At 41.0% G+C, this 17184-nt stretch overlaps 4 protein-coding genes across 10 annotated transcripts; 1 reads left to right on the forward strand and 3 right to left on the reverse strand.

Moving 5' to 3' along the window:
* Positions 1 to 1094: 1094 nt before the first annotated feature.
* Positions 1095 to 4196, forward strand: LOC135606975 (F-box/kelch-repeat protein SKIP6-like). The gene is made up of 2 exons (XM_065098384.1): positions 1095 to 2358; positions 3870 to 4196. Exon 1 carries the CDS (start codon positions 1210 to 1212, stop codon positions 2329 to 2331), a length of 1122 nt encoding a protein of 373 aa, XP_064954456.1. The 5' UTR covers positions 1095 to 1209; the 3' UTR covers positions 2332 to 2358; positions 3870 to 4196.
* Positions 4197 to 4224: 28 nt separating this feature from the next.
* Positions 4225 to 11729, reverse strand: LOC135606954 (uncharacterized). Of its 7 annotated transcripts, XR_010485048.1 has the most exons (16): positions 11579 to 11710; positions 11390 to 11449; positions 10433 to 10508; positions 9231 to 9300; positions 8347 to 8392; positions 8162 to 8272; positions 7877 to 7961; positions 7523 to 7613; positions 6911 to 6971; positions 6683 to 6813; positions 5869 to 5989; positions 5354 to 5477; positions 4832 to 5068; positions 4638 to 4719; positions 4476 to 4543; positions 4225 to 4408 (listed from the first exon to the last, which is right to left on the reverse strand). XR_010485048.1 is itself a non-coding variant. In XM_065098342.1 (15 exons), the coding sequence occupies exons 1-14, from the start codon at positions 11651 to 11653 to the stop codon at positions 4488 to 4490; spliced, it is 1344 nt and encodes a 447-aa protein (XP_064954414.1). In that variant the 5' UTR covers positions 11654 to 11710; the 3' UTR covers positions 4225 to 4408; positions 4476 to 4487. The 7 variants fall into 7 exon arrangements, 6 of the variants coding, with proteins under 6 accessions (XP_064954414.1, XP_064954421.1, XP_064954435.1 ...); XM_065098342.1 differs by lacking the exon at positions 4638 to 4719; XM_065098349.1 differs by having other exon boundaries at positions 4225 to 4543.
* Positions 11730 to 11890: 161 nt separating this feature from the next.
* On the reverse strand, positions 11891 to 13697 carry LOC135606951 (pentatricopeptide repeat-containing protein At4g38010-like). The gene has a single exon (XM_065098338.1). It carries the CDS (start codon positions 13523 to 13525, stop codon positions 11894 to 11896), a length of 1632 nt encoding a protein of 543 aa, XP_064954410.1. The 5' UTR covers positions 13526 to 13697; the 3' UTR covers positions 11891 to 11893.
* Positions 13698 to 14245: 548 nt separating this feature from the next.
* Positions 14246 to 15014, reverse strand: LOC135613043 (transcription factor ILI6-like). Its single transcript, XM_065109982.1, has 2 exons — positions 14730 to 15014; positions 14246 to 14633 (listed from the first exon to the last, which is right to left on the reverse strand). The coding sequence occupies exons 1-2, from the start codon at positions 14853 to 14855 to the stop codon at positions 14481 to 14483; spliced, it is 279 nt and encodes a 92-aa protein (XP_064966054.1). The 5' UTR covers positions 14856 to 15014; the 3' UTR covers positions 14246 to 14480.
* Positions 15015 to 17184: the final 2170 nt, after the last annotated feature.

A 17184-nucleotide genomic window follows, 5' to 3' on the forward strand; every position in this document is an offset into this window, starting at 1 on the left:
GGTGCCATGACGGTGGAGTTAGGGATTGCGATTAAGTTGGTGACATCGCTTATTAGACCAATTAGGGCAAAAGTAGAGTAACAACTTATATCAACTTGTTAGCATTTATATTTGCTGAGTGAGGTTTAAAAATTTATTAGCGAGGATGATGATGTGGCTCGAGGCTATCCCTAGGGATAAGAGACTCGGGTTATTGAATAAGCATCAATATCACATTGGAATTTGCATTGAAGTTGATGAATAATATGCAAAAAGAGTGGCAGCTGATCTCCTTGGATGAAAGCATTGTATATCGGAGACAAAGCCTCTTCGCTCGAGCATTCATTAAGATGATTGTAAAACAAGCATTCTTATGACATTAAATCCTCATAATGACAAAAATATTACAGGAATATGTTATTGACATCTGCATTAATCTAACATGATTCAAACTTGTGTGCATAGGGTTGTTTGAGATACCACTTAACATGAATATCGAGGTCGAGAAAGGTTTCTCGAGTTGATCCCTCCAATATTTAAATTAATAACCTAAGATAAATGTGTGCGATCATAGATAATTTTTTAACTATGTTAAAAGTAAACTTTTATATTTGATAGTGAAGAGATGATATATTAGGTGAAATATTTTTGATATGATAACTTTTAACCATTTTTAACAATCTCAATTTAATCTCTTTTTCACGTACGAGTAAAGGCATTCTATAATATTTATTAAATAATATTATATATGGTTAGATTGATAAGAAATAAATTTTATCTTCTTTTTTTAACTTAGTGTCACACGAATAATATTTATTAAATAATAATTCATCAATAATATTCTCCCAATAAGATGCATAATAGAATTACTAAGTCCAGGGAAATACCAAAGACACCTTCTGCGATAGTTACTAGATTCGTAACATAAGTCGTTAATCTGGCATGGTCTCGTTCATCGAGCTAGCAAACACCGGAAGTTCTTCTCCCGTTGGTGGATAAAGGGGGGGGCCACATTTTACTCGCTGTCGTTTCTCCGAGAACGAGATGGAAGTTTGAGTACGCGTTGCCTGGGTGACTCGTGCCTCGAAGCGTTACAATTCGGGCGTCTCTCACACCGTAACCTAACCCCCCATCATCATCGTCCTCCCCGACACCTAACACAGCTCGAGTTAGATTCCGATCCGTTCCTCTCGTCCCGGACCTCGGACTGCTCCCGTCCGCCGGGTGAGCATGACGGACCCCTCGGATGTCTCCGCCGCTTCTGCCGCCGCCGGGGGCTTCATCCCCGACCTCCCGGACGACATCGCGGTGCGGTGCATCGCGCGGGTTCCCCGATCCCACCACCCGGCCCTCGCCCTCGTCTCGCGATCCTGGCGCTCCCTCCTCCGCTCCCCGCTCCTCTCGGCCGTCCGGTCCCACCTTGCCGTCACTGACCCCCCCGTTCTCGCTCTCAATCTCCGCTCCCCCACCGACCAATCCCCCTGGTTCCTCCTCGACCCCCTCCTCCGCCGGAGCGGGAAGAAGTCGCCGCCCCCACTCCGCCTCCCACCGCCGCCCCTCCCCGCTATCGGATCGGCCTGCGCTGCCCTCGGCCCCGCGCTCTTCCTCCTCGGCGGCTCCGTCGCTGGCGTCCCCTCCCCTGCAGTACAGGTGCTCGACGCCCGCCTCCGCCGCTGGTCCCTCGTTCCCCGCATGTCGGCCGCCCGCGAATTTGCCGCCGCTGCCGTGCTCGGTGGCCGCATCTACGCCATTGGCGGCTGCCTCCCCCCGGCCGACGCCTGGGCCGAGTCCCTAGACCCTGCCACCGGCCCCACTGGAGGGGGATGGGCCGTCGTCCCCAGCCCACCGCTCATCCGAGAGAAGTGGATGCACGGGTGCGCCGTCCTCGGGGGCAGGATCCTCACGGTGGCGGATCGGGGAGGAGTTGTGTACGACCCGGCGGCGCCGGCCGGGGAGGCCAGGTGGGGTCCTGTGCCACCAGTACTCGACAACGGGTGGAGGGGGAGGGCCGCGGCGGTGGGAGGGATACTCTACTCCTATGATTTCCTGGGGAAGATAAGGGGTTATGACCTGGAATCCAACGAGTGGAAGCAGGTCGAGGGGATGGAGAAGGAGCTGCCCAAGTTCCTGTGCGGGGCGACATTAGCGAACCTGGGAGGATTGCTGTGCTTGGTGTGGGAAGGGAAGGACTTGGCTAGTGGAAACAAGGAGATGGTGATTGAGTGGGCTGGAATCGAAGTCTCGAAGACTACAGATGGCAAATTGCAGGGATCACTACTGTGGCAGGAGCCTGTGGTCTTGGATGCCCCAAAGGGATCATCTATTGCTCATTGCATCGCCTTGGAGTTGTGACACTGCAAAAGTTGCAACCTTTGATATGTGAGTATGATCCCTTTCAGTTCATGACCATTGGAATAGCTGTGTTTTTCTCTTTCTCCAACTCTGCTGCATAGCAATATAATCTTGATTACAAGACCAGTATGTTCTTCACACAAGATATTACCATTCTGCACTGGTTGATCAATTTTAAATGAGAGTTCTTTTCTTGAATATGTTGTTGATGTTTTATTGTAGGACTTGACACAGATTGCATCGTGGCTGTGCTCCAACAAGGGTGCTTAATTTCCTATTTGATACATAATCATATTGTTGCTCACTGATTGATATGGAGTGTTTGAATTAGGAAGAACCACAAACAATCTTTCATGGAGTACCAGTAATTTATCAAATTAAATAGATATTGAACATAAAAAAAAAATATCTTATTTCATCCAATTGTATTCTATCAGTGGACTTGTCATTATGCAAATTACAAGGGGAACATGCATTAGCCAGTCTGTTTGATTTCGTCTTATATTTAGAGTATCATATCGTCATTCACTGGCTGAAAGGAAGCTTAGTCTTACCGTTAAAAGGAATATATATTTTATTGGAGAACTGGTGTTTTATAAATTCAAAAGTTGGTGATCAAGGGAAAAAAAAATCTTGGTTGATGCAATGGAAAGACTCATCGTAACTTTTGAAGCCATCACAATGAGGATAGTTTCTTTGATGGTGTTTTCAACAAAAGATCTGCTCGGTTGCTTGAGAGAACCTAAGAAATTAGTATCTCACTCTACTTCTTGATGCTCTGTTTAGGTTGTAGTTAATCAGAAGAGGATTCTGGAAATTTATTGGATCAGATTTGTAGGAAAACAACACTATGATCAAGGACGATCAAGGACAAGTTAAGCCTTTTTCCCAGAAAATGGAGATCTCTATCATACTTGCATCAATCTTTTTAGCTGCTCTTGCAGACAACAGAACAAGTTCTTATATTTTTTCCAAACCAATCATTAGCAAATGAATGTAAATTGGTCTTACAGACCGAAAAACAAAACATCTTCATCCAAGTATAAGAATCCCCAATTGGGTATGAGTTTTACGACTCAAAAATACTTGAAGGTTAACTTTTTTATTGTAAGTTGTGGCACTTCTGATTCATGGCTCACTCGGATGTGCGAGGATTGTTTTTAAGTAGCACTTGCCATTCTGCAGATTGTGACGCGGCTATATCAGAGCCAGTTTGTTTAATTCCTTGCCATAATGTGCGTTTGGTTCACTGATGGCCTTTTACTTCTTGATTGCATCTACTGGATAGTCAATGATAGTAGTTTCTGCTATTGCCATCAAGGTGGACAGTCGAAGTAAACAGTGGAATAAATTCTAGTAGCTTTTGCTTGCACCTGAGATGATCATGTGGTTCAGCATGTGGAAGTCCTTGATCTGATTCTTCTCCTTGTCAAACAAAAAGACTAATCAAATCACATCAATTTTAAGACATTTGTTTGATACTTTTAATTCAACCATTACTGTAATGTGCTCACAAGGCTTTTGGTTTGTGTTTACAGGTTCTTGATAGTTTCATGCTGAAGAGCTAAAAGCCATCAAGGGCCAGAAATTACATGTCAAACTCTCTCCTTTCCAAGCAGATTGCAACCTAAAACTCCCAAGCTGTTGTATTGCCCATCATCTGCAGAAACCCTAAAAAGATGGCTGGGTTGATCTTGATGAATCAGATTATAGACATCAGCTGTAAGTATCTGTAATGCCAAAATCTTGAAGCTGAGCATCTAATGTAATAAACCACACTAAATCTTGAAGCTGAGATATGGGCTTTGGTACTTGTATTGTGAAGACAGTTACTTCAGTGATAAATGCATGTTAAGCGTTGTTTACTTGTGGCATTTGGATGAGATCATTAGATATAGCAAAAACATCTTTCTCAATGAATAAGCTCTCATGTTCCATTTCTTAAGTGTTCTAATCAGATTGTTTGATACAGCTAAAACATCTTTCTCGTTACAAGCTTGGCTGGTTCTTCCAAAACTTGAAGCAAGCCCCCCCTTGCGATCAAGTCAACACTGCCACATTTCCACTGAATCGCAACCTGAGGCAAGAGGATCAAATCAAAGAATGCGGACCATAATTTAAGATGTAGAAGAGAACCAACTTACAGATGGCCTCATTCAGCTCTTACGACTAGCTTTCATGTCCAACTTGGCTCGTCGTTCCTCGTATGAGGCTGCAACCAACATAAAGAAATACCCTATAAAATTAAATCTGTCACAGTAATATGATGATCAATACCATTACCCAAAATACATCTATAAAAATACCTCCTAAATGCATAAAGTAGTGTTTGTTGTCCCTAGTTGAACTAATTGATTCTAAGTACAGTGGCAACCCTGAAGCAGATATCTATACCACAGATGATGAGATGAGCTGAGGAACAGTCTTGAGTCCATGTATAGTAAAATAAAGCAATGTCAAAGAGATTAACAGACTTTAGACTTGAATCAATTTAACTTACGCTCGGTTGCACGGCGCAGTAGAGGAATGTGACCTTTGTTCTTCCTTGAAAATTCTGAACTTTGTCCTGCAGATTCTTCCTTCCCGAAGGCACATGTAAAAATTGGGCCAGAATACAATGAAAATTCATGCCCACCAGCAGTCGATAAACAGCTTAGGGCCTCATTGAAGATGGCCGCCTGAAGCATGTGTCTTTGGACTTCATTCTTCAAGTGCTCATGCAAAGTTCGCCTGGCCTCTATACAAAATCTATATCAATCAACTAATATTCAAGAAGTCAATCAGTTCTATGCAACCAATTGATTAATTCATCAAGAACCAGTTTTTGCTGTCAATTCAAGTTAAAAATTTAAAAACATTTCAGATAGGTAGTGTCAGTTTCATGTGAGAATGATTCAGAAACAAGTTAATCTGTCCACATATATGCATTATAACATAAAAGTACCCTTCTAATGTGAATTACAGAGATGGCAAGATAAACTGCACTGGTTTAGCATTTAAGATCTAGATGCTGCTTGAATACCTGATGAACAAATAAATTCCAGATCTTCAAATTCACAAAACCGCAATATCAAGGGAAGCTCTGGGGCCATGTTGTATTGAGGTTTTCTAGGGGTCTTCTTAGTATCCAGTAGTACATCGATAACCTATATCAAAATCAATCCTTCCAATGAGAATATTAGCAAAATAAAGTACAAACTGCAAAAATTAAAAAAATTCAATTGCAAATAATAAAATATCAGAAAGAAAGAAAAAGCTATGTAACAGCTTATTCCACTTTGACAAATTGATAAATATTCCTGCAGAAAAGGACTTTTCCATTTAAGCTTTGTTGCCATATATCCCGGTTGTCAAAAATCAAAGACCATAACCATAAAAGCCACAGTAAAGTGGCAGTGGAAAACCACATCAATCTATCTAGGACTAACAAACATAAGAAGCTAAGAAGCTAACATGTAACTTAGCACCAAATCATGCTCCAAATGATCAGATGGACTCTGAGAGGTAGTGAATTCGAATATGATTATATGTACTCACGTCAGGTGACTCAAAACCATGACCAACCATAAATAACACTGCAACCATGCACCGGACTTGATGCCACAAAAATGCACTACCCTTGATTGTCACTGCCCATAGTTCATCAACATCAATGGACCTGTACAGAAGGGAAATGGTTTAGCATTATGTGCAACCTTGCAACCACATGTTGAATACATTTCTACAGTTTTACTGAAAGAATCTTAACAAGAAGCAAAAGATTTTCAAGTGTGACAAATTCCCATGCAAAATGAGGACTAGTAATATACTCCAGAACATGCAAAATTTTAGAAGGAATATAATTTAAATGTTACAAAACCATATTTAAGTACTGACATAATCACACTGTCTTTATAACATTTTTTTCTGATGAATTATGCATAAGGTGTTCCTGATTAAGAGCAAGCAAATGGATAGAGCAAATGGACGACAGTGAAAAAAAGTTTTTAAATTGCCAAAATAAGGAGATTACAAGGAAAACACATTTACTGTTACTTTTTTTCACCGATAATCTTTTAATATGAACATTAGTTGCCTCAGAATCCCCTTTATTATTTATGACAAGAATAAATAATACTACCCAAGAATAACATACTAGTCAGACCAGTTTATATCAACTGGTATTTGCCGATCCACCCAATGCTTGGTACATTACCATATAGGTAGTTACCAATTAGTACTTAATATTTTTATTATTCTTTTTTATGCTACCATGCCGTATAGGTCGGTAAACTGCCCATGTATACTTATACAACCATTTGATCGGTTGTCAAAACCGATATTGGAAAGGCATTTAAAAGCTTTGTCTTACCTCCTATCTAAAGAAGAGATATCAAAGAATGTGATTCGTCGCCTATAGTTATTCACATTTGCTGCATCCATCTTACAGAAATTTCTGAAGTCATATTCCCCAATGAACTTCATAGCAGCTTGCTGCATTGCCTGGTGAAAAATTACAGATGGACTTCGTTGATTATTGCTAGGAATGGGTAGAACACAAGTACAAAACAAAGTTAGTATAGAAGTGGTAGAAATTTACCGATATATCCAAATTTCCTTTCCAGAAAAGGTATCTATATTCCCTGCTGAGACAGCTGAACCTGCAACATCGAGCAGATATTGTATGTAAATACCCGACTGTCCAAGGTTTCTTATGCTGAACTGATCAGTAGCGAGCTAGATATTATTGAAAAGCATTCACCTACAAGCTGGTAAAAAACATACTAAATCAATTTGAATGCAAAACCATAAAATCTAGATCATATGCTACAACATTGGCTAGAGGCGACCTGGCAGCGACCTCAGGTAAATCAATATCAAGGTTACACTCCTTATACCTGTAATCTCGATACAGATTCTGAAATTTTGCAAATGTCATCTCAAGAACTCAAGTCTCATATATGTAGACAGAATTTATTGTGTATCAGTGATTCTGTGATCTCCATTATAGATGGAAAAAGACTTATCTCATTAAGCACGAGTTTTATAAATGTTATTATTAGCACATTATCTGCCTTGTCTAACACCTTAAATGATTATGTCATGATTAAGGAGAACATCAACATGAGATGTAAAGCAAGCAACAAATTTATTAACTTATGGTCGGAAATGCTAGAAAAGCATAAAGCTGGAATAAGAATAACACAAAAACCTTGAGTGAAAATCTGTTGGAACAGGACACCAGCCTATCACTCGTATATCCCCCGGGAGAACTTTATTCAACACCCTTACATAATCAATTTCTGAAGATGAAGCAGAAGAAACAATGACATAAATGTTTCCATAGGTAACTCAACTTAACACAGAAAAAATAAACAACGATTAAGTAGTAAAAAGCTCATTTACTTTTTTACATTGACTAAACTGCAACAGATAAGCAAATAAGCATACTTCTTTCCATGTAATTATATATACAGTAACACAAATTGCTTAAAATATAAACATATTCACATTCAGCAAATAACTGATTCAAGATGAGCCCATACAACTACTAGTAGAAACATACCACCTCTTACTTCCAAGGTGGTGGTGTGGTTCTTGGTATACCCTCCAGTGTCCTTGAGGTTTGATCTTAAATATAAAGAAATTACCTACACCAGGGACTTCCACTTTCAAGTTCAATTCACCAATTTAGACTGTTTATAGCTAGCATATACTCAAAGCCTTAAACTTACAATAAATAAATTGGGTAAGAGGAACAAAAACATATTATTTAGCAGTAAGTTTTCTGGAAGTTTGAGAAGACAAGTTATAAAGCATGTAAATCAAGAAAATATCAAATTAGATGTACTTGGCCAGTAGATGAAACTCCCTTGTCAGTTCTGCCACATCTCGAGTATCTTGAATCCTCTTTAGTGCCAATTAAAAGCTTTGTCCTCTCTAGCGCTTTGAAAATTTCAGACTGCAAAAACCAGGAAACTGAGAGCCCAGAAACCCCCACTTTTTAAGATAGAAGATAAAGTAGAAAGGATCAACCTCAATAGTTGGATCCATCTGAGCCTCAGAGGCAAAACCATAAAACCTACAGAAAAGTATAATGAGAATTATTTGATGTGTTTATTAAACATTAGGGGTTGATAATTTAATGACTAAATTTTCAATTAAAACAAATGTGATTAGGTACAGAATCCCAAAGGGTGCGCTACATTATCAGAATAACAGCTGAGCCACTTTAGTCATGACAAGTACAATTAGCATCTTGATCCAAGTACAGGAGAAGCCTGTGACATCAGATGAGTATCTGTCCAACAGAATGTCTTCAGAGAAACATTTTGATCACATAGACACATCAAGGAAGCCATTATGGTGGCTGATTTTTCTAATGTATAAGTAGAAAAGGTGGCCCAGTGCACAAGGTAGTATTGACTAAATATAAAAAAGATGGAAAAAACGAAGTGAAGAATACTCACGACATAACAATGATAGAGGTAAGTTATAAAATGCATGACATAGGGGTTTTGTTAAAGAGCTCTGATCAGATTAGAAAATTCTTTTTATAGAACATAATCTACATATGAACATTAATTTTAAAATAGATGTGATAAAATAATTAATTGCAATTATCTACAAAAAAACAGGCAAACTGTCTGCTTCTAGGAATCCTCAGGTTTTTTCTAAAGTCAAAACCCCAGGATTCTTGGAGAAAATAAACCAATAATTAAGTATTCAGATGCATTTCTATGATATGTCTTAAAACAGAAGAAACTTAACACTAGATTGTCAAATTTCCAATCAAGCTAAATGATGCACTAGAATGCTGTGGACCTTAAAGATACTGACTTCAATATTTAGATGCATTTGGGTTGTAGAACAGATTCAGAAATTTGACTATAGTTAAAAAAGGACAAATAGATCACAACCTCTGGCCAAAGTACATGATTTTCAAAGCAACATATCTCCCTGCACGTTGTTGACTCCTCTCCTGGCAACCTGTATGCCAAACCATCCTAGATATCAGTTTTTCAGTTTTGGACTAAAGCATCTTGTTGACAAGAAGAACATTTGTTTATTACTGTACTCACAAGTCAACCTTCAACAATGTCTGGCAAATACTTTTTTTATGAAAAGAACAAGGGAACGCAGAGAAATTTGGAGAAGAATGCAACAGTTTGTGTATAAAGTGACATTTTAGTTTTGCTCGTTTTCATAAACATTATTTCTAGAACAGAGTATCACATCACATGGCCAAATTGAAAGTAACAGAAACCAACTTTTGCTTTGTATGAAATATCTTACTCGACCACTCGAAACCTCATGAGCAGGTCATGATAAGGAATCAGCAAAGAGCAACTGAGGTTACTTTTTGTTTCTGTTTTCAGTATCAATGAAAAAACCATAACATCATAATGGTGGACAAGATCAGAGGACAACTTGAAAATAACAAGTGATGAAATAACATATATAAAATTACCCATCTGGTTTGTGACTTAAAGCACCCAACATTAAGCTAAGCAAAATAGTTATCGAAAATCACATTACTTGGTAGCATGGTAACCACAGAGAGAGACATTTCTTTCCCCTAACAGTTCTACTTCCCTCTCGGAAGACTGTTGAAGAGTACCTCACCAATATGGGGTTGAAACCCTACAGTAGTTAGAAATTGTCAAAGCGCAAATAGAACGAAACCTAAACTATTATTTTCTCGAGTTACCACTGTAAGTACAAGAAGCCATAAAAAGCAAGGAAAAGACCAATTACACCAAAACTCTCACAAAATAAGATAATAAATATACACCAAATCTAAATTCTGCAAGTTCAATTAAACTATAGTTTAAAAAATAATAAAACTACTTCTGACCAGTGTTGCTAGCTAGCTGATAATTTCTTAATCCAGAGTAGCACCTACTTTATTCAGAAAATCTCTCTCGCCCACCCACAACCCTGATCAGGGGGTTGAAACTTCAAAATGCCACACAGAAATATATGATTGACATTTCCAAATATAAATGTTGACGGACTATTCAACTTTGCACACAGAAAAAATCATACTCTATGACTAGTTCAAAATAAGCAACGATTTTTACATGTGACAAACAGAAAACAGGTTTCACTATCTCATAACCTGGTTTCTCTCTTGGTTCACAGTTCGTTGGTGAGCTGTCCTCCACAAATAACCCTGCACTTGGTATATTTCCATCCTGCAGGCAGCTTATTGTATATATTAGAACTTACATGAGGCAGAAAGGTCTATAAATTTGGTGATTTGTGGCTGCAATCTACCTCAACTGAGTTTCTTGAAGAAGTTGTTAAATGGTCAGAAATAGATGTCCAGTTGTGTTTTAAGCATATAAGTGGATCAATCTTTGTTAAGCTTTGTCATTGCTTTATCACAAGCAACAAACATTTGGAACAAAATCAATCAATAATCATTGATTCTCAACTGTTTGGAAGTTGTATTATAAATTTTTAAGTTCTAAAGTAATATTAATGCAATAGTCTCTCCAAATACATCTCATGAAACAAGTACATAGCTTCAAAAGGCTTTAAGCATTTAATATGAATGTGTGGTACGACTTAAAATCATTAACCTAGAAGAAAGGTTTATCCATTCCTGTGGAATATAACGTCCACAATAACATACATTGTAAATTAAAATTTCGCCCACCACATATAAAATATATCAACAAAACATAATTGTAAAGTTTTTTCCCATATAAAATACACTATATAGAATTAATAAACGTGACCAGTCATGGCCTACGCTGAGTGGAGAAAAAAAGTTGCATCTTTCACGTTCGATTGCCAAGAAGAAGACGAAAACATGTTGAACAAACAGAGAACAGTCTTTTGGAACAAATTATTCAAAAATACAAAGCCTCTTTTACTATTACCTATCCATAGACCGACCTATAGTTAAATAAAAGAGCAGCAAAAAACACCTGAGGCCTAAAATCCTTTGAATAAAACCGACATATTTTGACCATATCCACAACAAGCAAAACAAAGAGTCCAAAGAGTTCGCGGTTCCTAAACTGTTCATTCAAAGGAGAACTTCCGCCACAATTTTACAGCAGCATACCTTGGAGCACCGGCATCTTGATAACTGGGAACACAAGCGCTCATTCTCCTTCTCCAATTCCTTGGGTATTCAACCAGAAACCCGATCAAGTAAGGCGAAGAACACGAAAGATCAAGACTTTAGCATCACCGTAACACCAGGTGACAGATGGAAGCGGGATGGACATGATTATCTTCGTTAGGGTTTTACCTCCACCCGGTTGCGGAGAGCGAGAACCTGAGCTTGGAGTTCCGACACGAGATCACGCCCGTCCACACTCGCCATCAAGGTGTCTCCGGATCGCCTCCGCCGGGATAGAGCTCCGCCGCCCTGGTCCTCCTCCTCCCTCCGTGCAAGGTTTAAGAGGCACGGCTTATGCCATTATTTCCTGAACACCCCCGTTTCCGTCCGCTTTTGCAAATAAGCCCCCCGTGGCCGTGATATTGCTTCTTATGCAATAAATCCCCTTCAATGTTGCATATTTGTTCGAATACCCCCCAGGATGACGAACGGTCAGCGAAGGGGTCAGGACGACCGCCTCTCATCTTCGTCTATGTTTTGCATCACCTCTTCTACATGGACATGGTGGGTTGGTTGAACGTAGCTATGAGCAGGCTGTGTCTTGGCCACCTTCTTGCAGCTCATGCTACTCCTCACTTCCTGAACACTGTCCCAATCCCCAATCATCGCATGCAAATTTGACTTCAGAACGTAATTTCCACTGTCCTCAGGTTCCATCTCCATCATGCAATCCAAAACCTCTGCTGCCAGATTCATGTTTCCCTGGTTTCTGCATGCAGCAACCAGGGTGCGCCAGATGACAGCGTCTGGTTTCAGGGGCATGTTCATGACGAAGTCGAGCGCCTCGTTCACCAGCCCTGCTCTGCACAGCAGATCCACCATGCTCCCGTAGTGCTCCATCCAAGGCTCCATCCCATGCTCCTCTGCCATGGACCTGAAGAAATGCTTCCCCTCTTCCACCAGCCCTGCGTGGCTGCATGCGTTGATCATGATTAAAACCACCACCTCGTCCAGCCGAAAGCCTTCCCTCTGCATCTGAGAGAACCGCGTCAGCGCGGCCCGACCGTGCCCGTGCATCGCCAGGCCTTGTATCATTGCGGTCCACGTTACCAGAGTCCTCCTCGTCATCCTGTCGAACGTGCTGCATGCCTTCTCCATGTTCCCGCATTTGCTGTGCATATCGATGAGAGCATTGGCGACGCGTACGCTTTCCCCAAACCCGCACCTCTCGACGTACTCATGGATCCACTCTCCTATGTCAGACCTCCCTAACTTGGTGCAGATAGAAACCACTGCCAACATCATCACTTCGTCAGGTCTTTCTCCTACCGCTTCCATTTCCTCGAACAGATCCAGTGCCTCATTCGGGTGGTCATTGTCGCCATAGGCATTGATCATCGAAGTCCATGAAACAGTATTCTTGTTCCTCAGATTCTTGAAGACGTTGTAAGCATCCGACAGGCATCCACAGGCCGCGTACATGTCGATCAGCACATTGTGAACGAAAGTGTCGAGCACTGCAAGGTTTTTGATCGCGTAGCCGTGCCACCGCTTTCCCTCTGGTAAAGCCTTCCTCTGCGAACAAGCCGAGATGATACTGACAAAACCGACTTCGTTCGGCATAACACTCTCGTTTACCATTCGCTGCGCGGTTTTCATTGTACCGCAGGGTCGATTCCTCTGGGAGTACGCAGCAAGGAGCGCATGCCATTGGACAAGATCTCTTTGAGGAGTTTCATCAAACACTTTTTCGGCAGCATCGAGGTCTCCAAACATACCATACATCTTGAGGAGGGCGGTCTGGGTAACTACCTCTGCTTGGAAGCCCAGCTTGGCGACCTGAGCGTGCACTTGTTTGCCCACGACGACGTCATGAATGATGAGGCAACAGGCCTTGACAACAAACAGAAGGGTGAAGCTATCTACCTTCACACCTCTCCTCCTCATGAGGGCATAAGCGAGGATTGCTTTCGCTGGGACATTCCCCTCCAAGAGACCTCTCAGGGTCACGTTCCACTTGTATGTCCTACCTTCCAAGATCTTGCTACTTCTTGGTGCTGCGCTTCCAGGTTGCTGGCAGTAATGGGAGAATGAATGTTTGGTGAACGGAAAGGCTCTGATAATGAGTTTGGCCATGTCCGTACACCCTGGAGGTGCTCGGTGTAGGAACTCTAGGCTCCAAGTCTCGTTCACAGGTCAACCACTGGTTCACGAAGACAACCCACTTTGGTGGCGCTGCGTCCGTTCCATGAACGAGAGTAGACTGCAGACTATATACCACCGCCTCCGACCGTGGGAACGAAATGGAGTTCTGCCACCACCCAATTAATGATTATTTATCAAGCAAAATTAATTATATATATATATATATATGTTCAATTATTTTCATATTTATCTCTCTAAATTTAAGTTTAAAATATATATTTACAAATTTAAAATAAAATACATGGAGTTAACCTCCAAGATATGAAATATAGATAATATTATTTTATACCTTTTCAACTCCTAAGAGAATATTAATGGTTTTTTATTTTTTTTTGCCTTCAATTTTACTCACAACTTAGTTTCCAACAACAACTGTGAAACCACATAAGCTGATGAGATATAAACAAAATTATCCAGAAATAAGAGACGTAACTTAATCTTCATCTTGAAGAGAGGAAAAGCAACTTTGGTATGTGGAAACTAGTGTTAGATTATTCTCTTGAAACTAACCCCCCACTAACATCAAAAGAACACAGCACACCCTTTTTTGCATTTCCCACTTTTTAGAGCAATTCCGAGATAGCAGAAACACCGTGCCATGGACTTCTTTTTGGTCCTCCAAGGACTTAAATCAGCAAAAAAATTTAGATAGGGAATTCCAAGGAAGAAGATTCAATATCAAAGACTGATAACACTAGTAACACTCTTGGCATTTAATGCAAAATTTAGATCGTAGATACAATAAGATGAAGCACAGGTTTACTGCATCAAAGACCAGGAAAGGCAGCCTTCTATCGTTTACTTCCAGCTTTATTCTAGAGCACTTTGGCATCAGAGTTCCATGACATCCAGCTTGTTCTGAGAAGGCCATTCTAAGATTAAGCTATCACCTAAGCAGGCTCCTGATGATCGCGGCTTGAGCACTGTTAATGTCGTTGTTGGCAAGCAACTCGGAGAGCCTCTCGCTCAGGTCGTCCACCTCCCGGTGCAAGCTCCGGATGTAGTTGCAGGTATCCTGCAGGACTTTGGCTGCTGACACCTGCACCATCGATCCAAAACCCTAGTTCGTCACCTCTAGATCAACTGTGTCTAAGTGTTACTTATGGCAATGAGCATGGAGAAGCGCGAGTGTTACCCTGTCGGTGCTGCGAAGATGGGCCTCGGGGAGCACAGCTTGCAACTTCGTCAGCAGATCATTGATCTGCTCGTCGGTGATCCTCGACGAGCTCATCTGCCTTGACCGAGACCTCCTGCTCGACATCCTTCCTGGTGAATGCGTCTCTTGATGCAATGCAGGTCGACCCAAGAAAGCTTGTGAAGGTGTTCTTGTTACGGGGAGGCGAGACACAGTTTGTAAGAACAAGAGAAGATGATGGAGTTCAGGGATGGAAGAAGAGGGCGGAGACAAGCTTATGGAAGAAAGAAATGGCAAGAGGTGGCATTTAAATAGGGAAGCGAGAGAGAAGATGACATCCAGGGGAGACGGCTCTTTGTGTGCCCAAGTGGGGACTGTGGTGACTAAATGATTTGTTTATGAGCCAGCGACACAGGACTTGTGTCAGGAGGAACCACGTAGCCCATGTTAGGTTCTAACTCCAAAAATACATTTCACAGCTTATTATATGACTTCTTCCTGTTAATATCACAATAATATAACAACAAAAAGGTTAAAATCACTGTGACTCTCTGTATTTTGTGCTGCCTTTGCATTAAAATGTTGAGATTTAGAACCATGCAGAAGATGGTCATCACACCGACTCACAGATCCACATGAAGGTTAGACAATGCTCCTCATTAGGTTCCAGAACTGACACTTAGATTAGATTCATCAACTTAACTGTTTTGTTTATGGAGGTAACTCCGTTTGAACTCCTTTTTATACTGATTCAAGCAGTAAACACGGTGTCCTATAGCAGATTACAGCATTGAATACAATCCGATGTGCTGCTGTGAGTTGGAGAGTTGGTATAAGATTATGTAGGTGAAGTTTCTATACTGCAGTATGTGCATCACGGGGCACATGAGTTCGATCAAATCGGCAACGAACACCGTACAGGGAGTCACGAGGTGGCAGTGTTTTGTTTAATCTGTGGATCTTGCTGCACAGGCCAAATCACATATACAAATGGCTTATTGCAGCTCAAGAAAGATCCAGTTTGTTTCTTCTTCCTTCTTTATCTTCTTCCCCCTGTGGGCATATGCTCTCTGGTCCACACAGGAGTCGCAAGGAATCCCATGCATTATGTTACTGATATTACACCTCAAATGAGTACACACACACAGATAGAGAGAGAGAGAGAGAGAGAACCACTTGTAGCCCTAGTAATTGTTTATCTCACAATGTGACTGCCTTATGTTTCAACCGAAGTGCCTGTAAATCTCTAAGTATCTCAGAACAAAGAACTCAGAGATCAGTTGAAAAGCCGAGATTACATTTAATCGGCATGTGGCTGAGACTTGAAGAAGCTCATTTTGATCGACTGTTGGGTCACAAGATGAGCCATACAGAATGATGACATCCATGATGCAAGACTATTATACGCAAGTTCTTTAGAGATCTCAACTGTGTTTAGGAATGATAAGATGGGGTGGATTGAGAAGTAAAAAATAGGAGATGGGATGATTGAAACCCTAAAGTGGCAATGATGACCCAAGATTGGTTCCCTTGGACCATTGACTTGAATATTTATCTTGCGTGCTTATACAGATGCAGTGCATGCATCACTCTCTTCAACAAAGGCAGCTTCATGAAATCATTGTAGGGTCTCTTTAGTGGAACTATAAAACCATCCAAAGCAATATGTCATGTTCTTTAATTGTGAGTTCATCTTCATACGAAGCTTACTAAACTATAGATGTGTGAAGATAACCCCCTAAACGAAGGATGCATTGCCTCAAGTCACCAGACGATCTTAGTTTGCAGATCCATGCAGTCGAGTACCATATGCATTTAAAGCTCACAGGAATCTGGTTTGGAGTGGGCTAAATCATGTCTGGTGAGTACTATATCATTTTGGCCATCATTGAGGCAATCAATATGAGGAAAAGCTTCTTTTAATCTCAAAAATGTCACTTCCACAAAAGTGGCTTTAGGTCGAGGAAGAAGAAAGCGATTGCATCCTTTTGTGAAGATAGAAGGCAGGTTGATCACAGGAGAGAATCTTGAATCTAATGAATCCCAAAACTTAAAAATGGATGAACCCTTCTCCACTTGCATCACAAGAACACCACTGTAGCTACACAAGAATTACAGAAAACATATACCCTGCAAGATGTTATCTCCCTGAAGTAGACAATGTAAATGTATCTACCTCAAACACATACCTTCCTGTGGAGCTGCAACTGTGGCAAGCCAACAGAGGTTGAAGAAACAGAGTCTTTCATCACATAGTTTGGTACCATACTTCACAGAAACAACATTAATTACATTGAGAGAGAGAGAGAGAGAGAGAGGGGGGGGGGGGGGGGGGGGGTCCATCAACAGGCTCCAAGTTTCAGAAACCCTACACCCGCATCATATCCCCTCACGTGCTCCCTATGTGCTCCTCTTTGGGCCACAGCTCAATCTACCAATATCCATTAATCTAATG

Source organism: Musa acuminata, chromosome BXJ1-2 (assembly GCF_036884655.1).
Source record: "Musa acuminata AAA Group cultivar baxijiao chromosome BXJ1-2, Cavendish_Baxijiao_AAA, whole genome shotgun sequence".
Taxonomy (NCBI): Eukaryota; Viridiplantae; Streptophyta; class Magnoliopsida; order Zingiberales; family Musaceae; genus Musa; species Musa acuminata.

Bases quoted from the DNA above. Each gene is read 5' to 3' on its own strand.
- LOC135613043 (XM_065109982.1), bottom strand. From the start codon at position 14,855: ATGTCGAGCAGGAGGTCTCGGTCAAGGCAGATGAGCTCGTCGAGGATC. The intron at 14,634-14,729 runs GTAACACTCGCG...TCGATGGTGCAG, and splicing joins ATCTTCGCAGCACCGACAGG to GTGTCAGCAGCCAAAGTCCT.
- LOC135606975 (XM_065098384.1), top strand. From the start codon at position 1,210: ATGACGGACCCCTCGGATGTCTCCGCCGCTTCTGCCGCCGCCGGGGGC.
- LOC135606954 (XM_065098342.1), bottom strand. From the start codon at position 11,653: ATGGCGAGTGTGGACGGGCGTGATCTCGTGTCGGAACTCCAAGCTCAG. The intron at 10,509-11,389 runs GTATGCTGCTGT...AGCTGCCTGCAG, and splicing joins CAAGATGCCGGTGCTCCAAG to GATGGAAATATACCAAGTGC. The intron at 7,962-8,161 runs GTACATCTAATT...TCCCTGGTGTAG, and splicing joins GAGTTTCATCTACTGGCCAA to GTAATTTCTTTATATTTAAG.
- LOC135606951 (XM_065098338.1), bottom strand. From the start codon at position 13,525: ATGGCCAAACTCATTATCAGAGCCTTTCCGTTCACCAAACATTCATTC.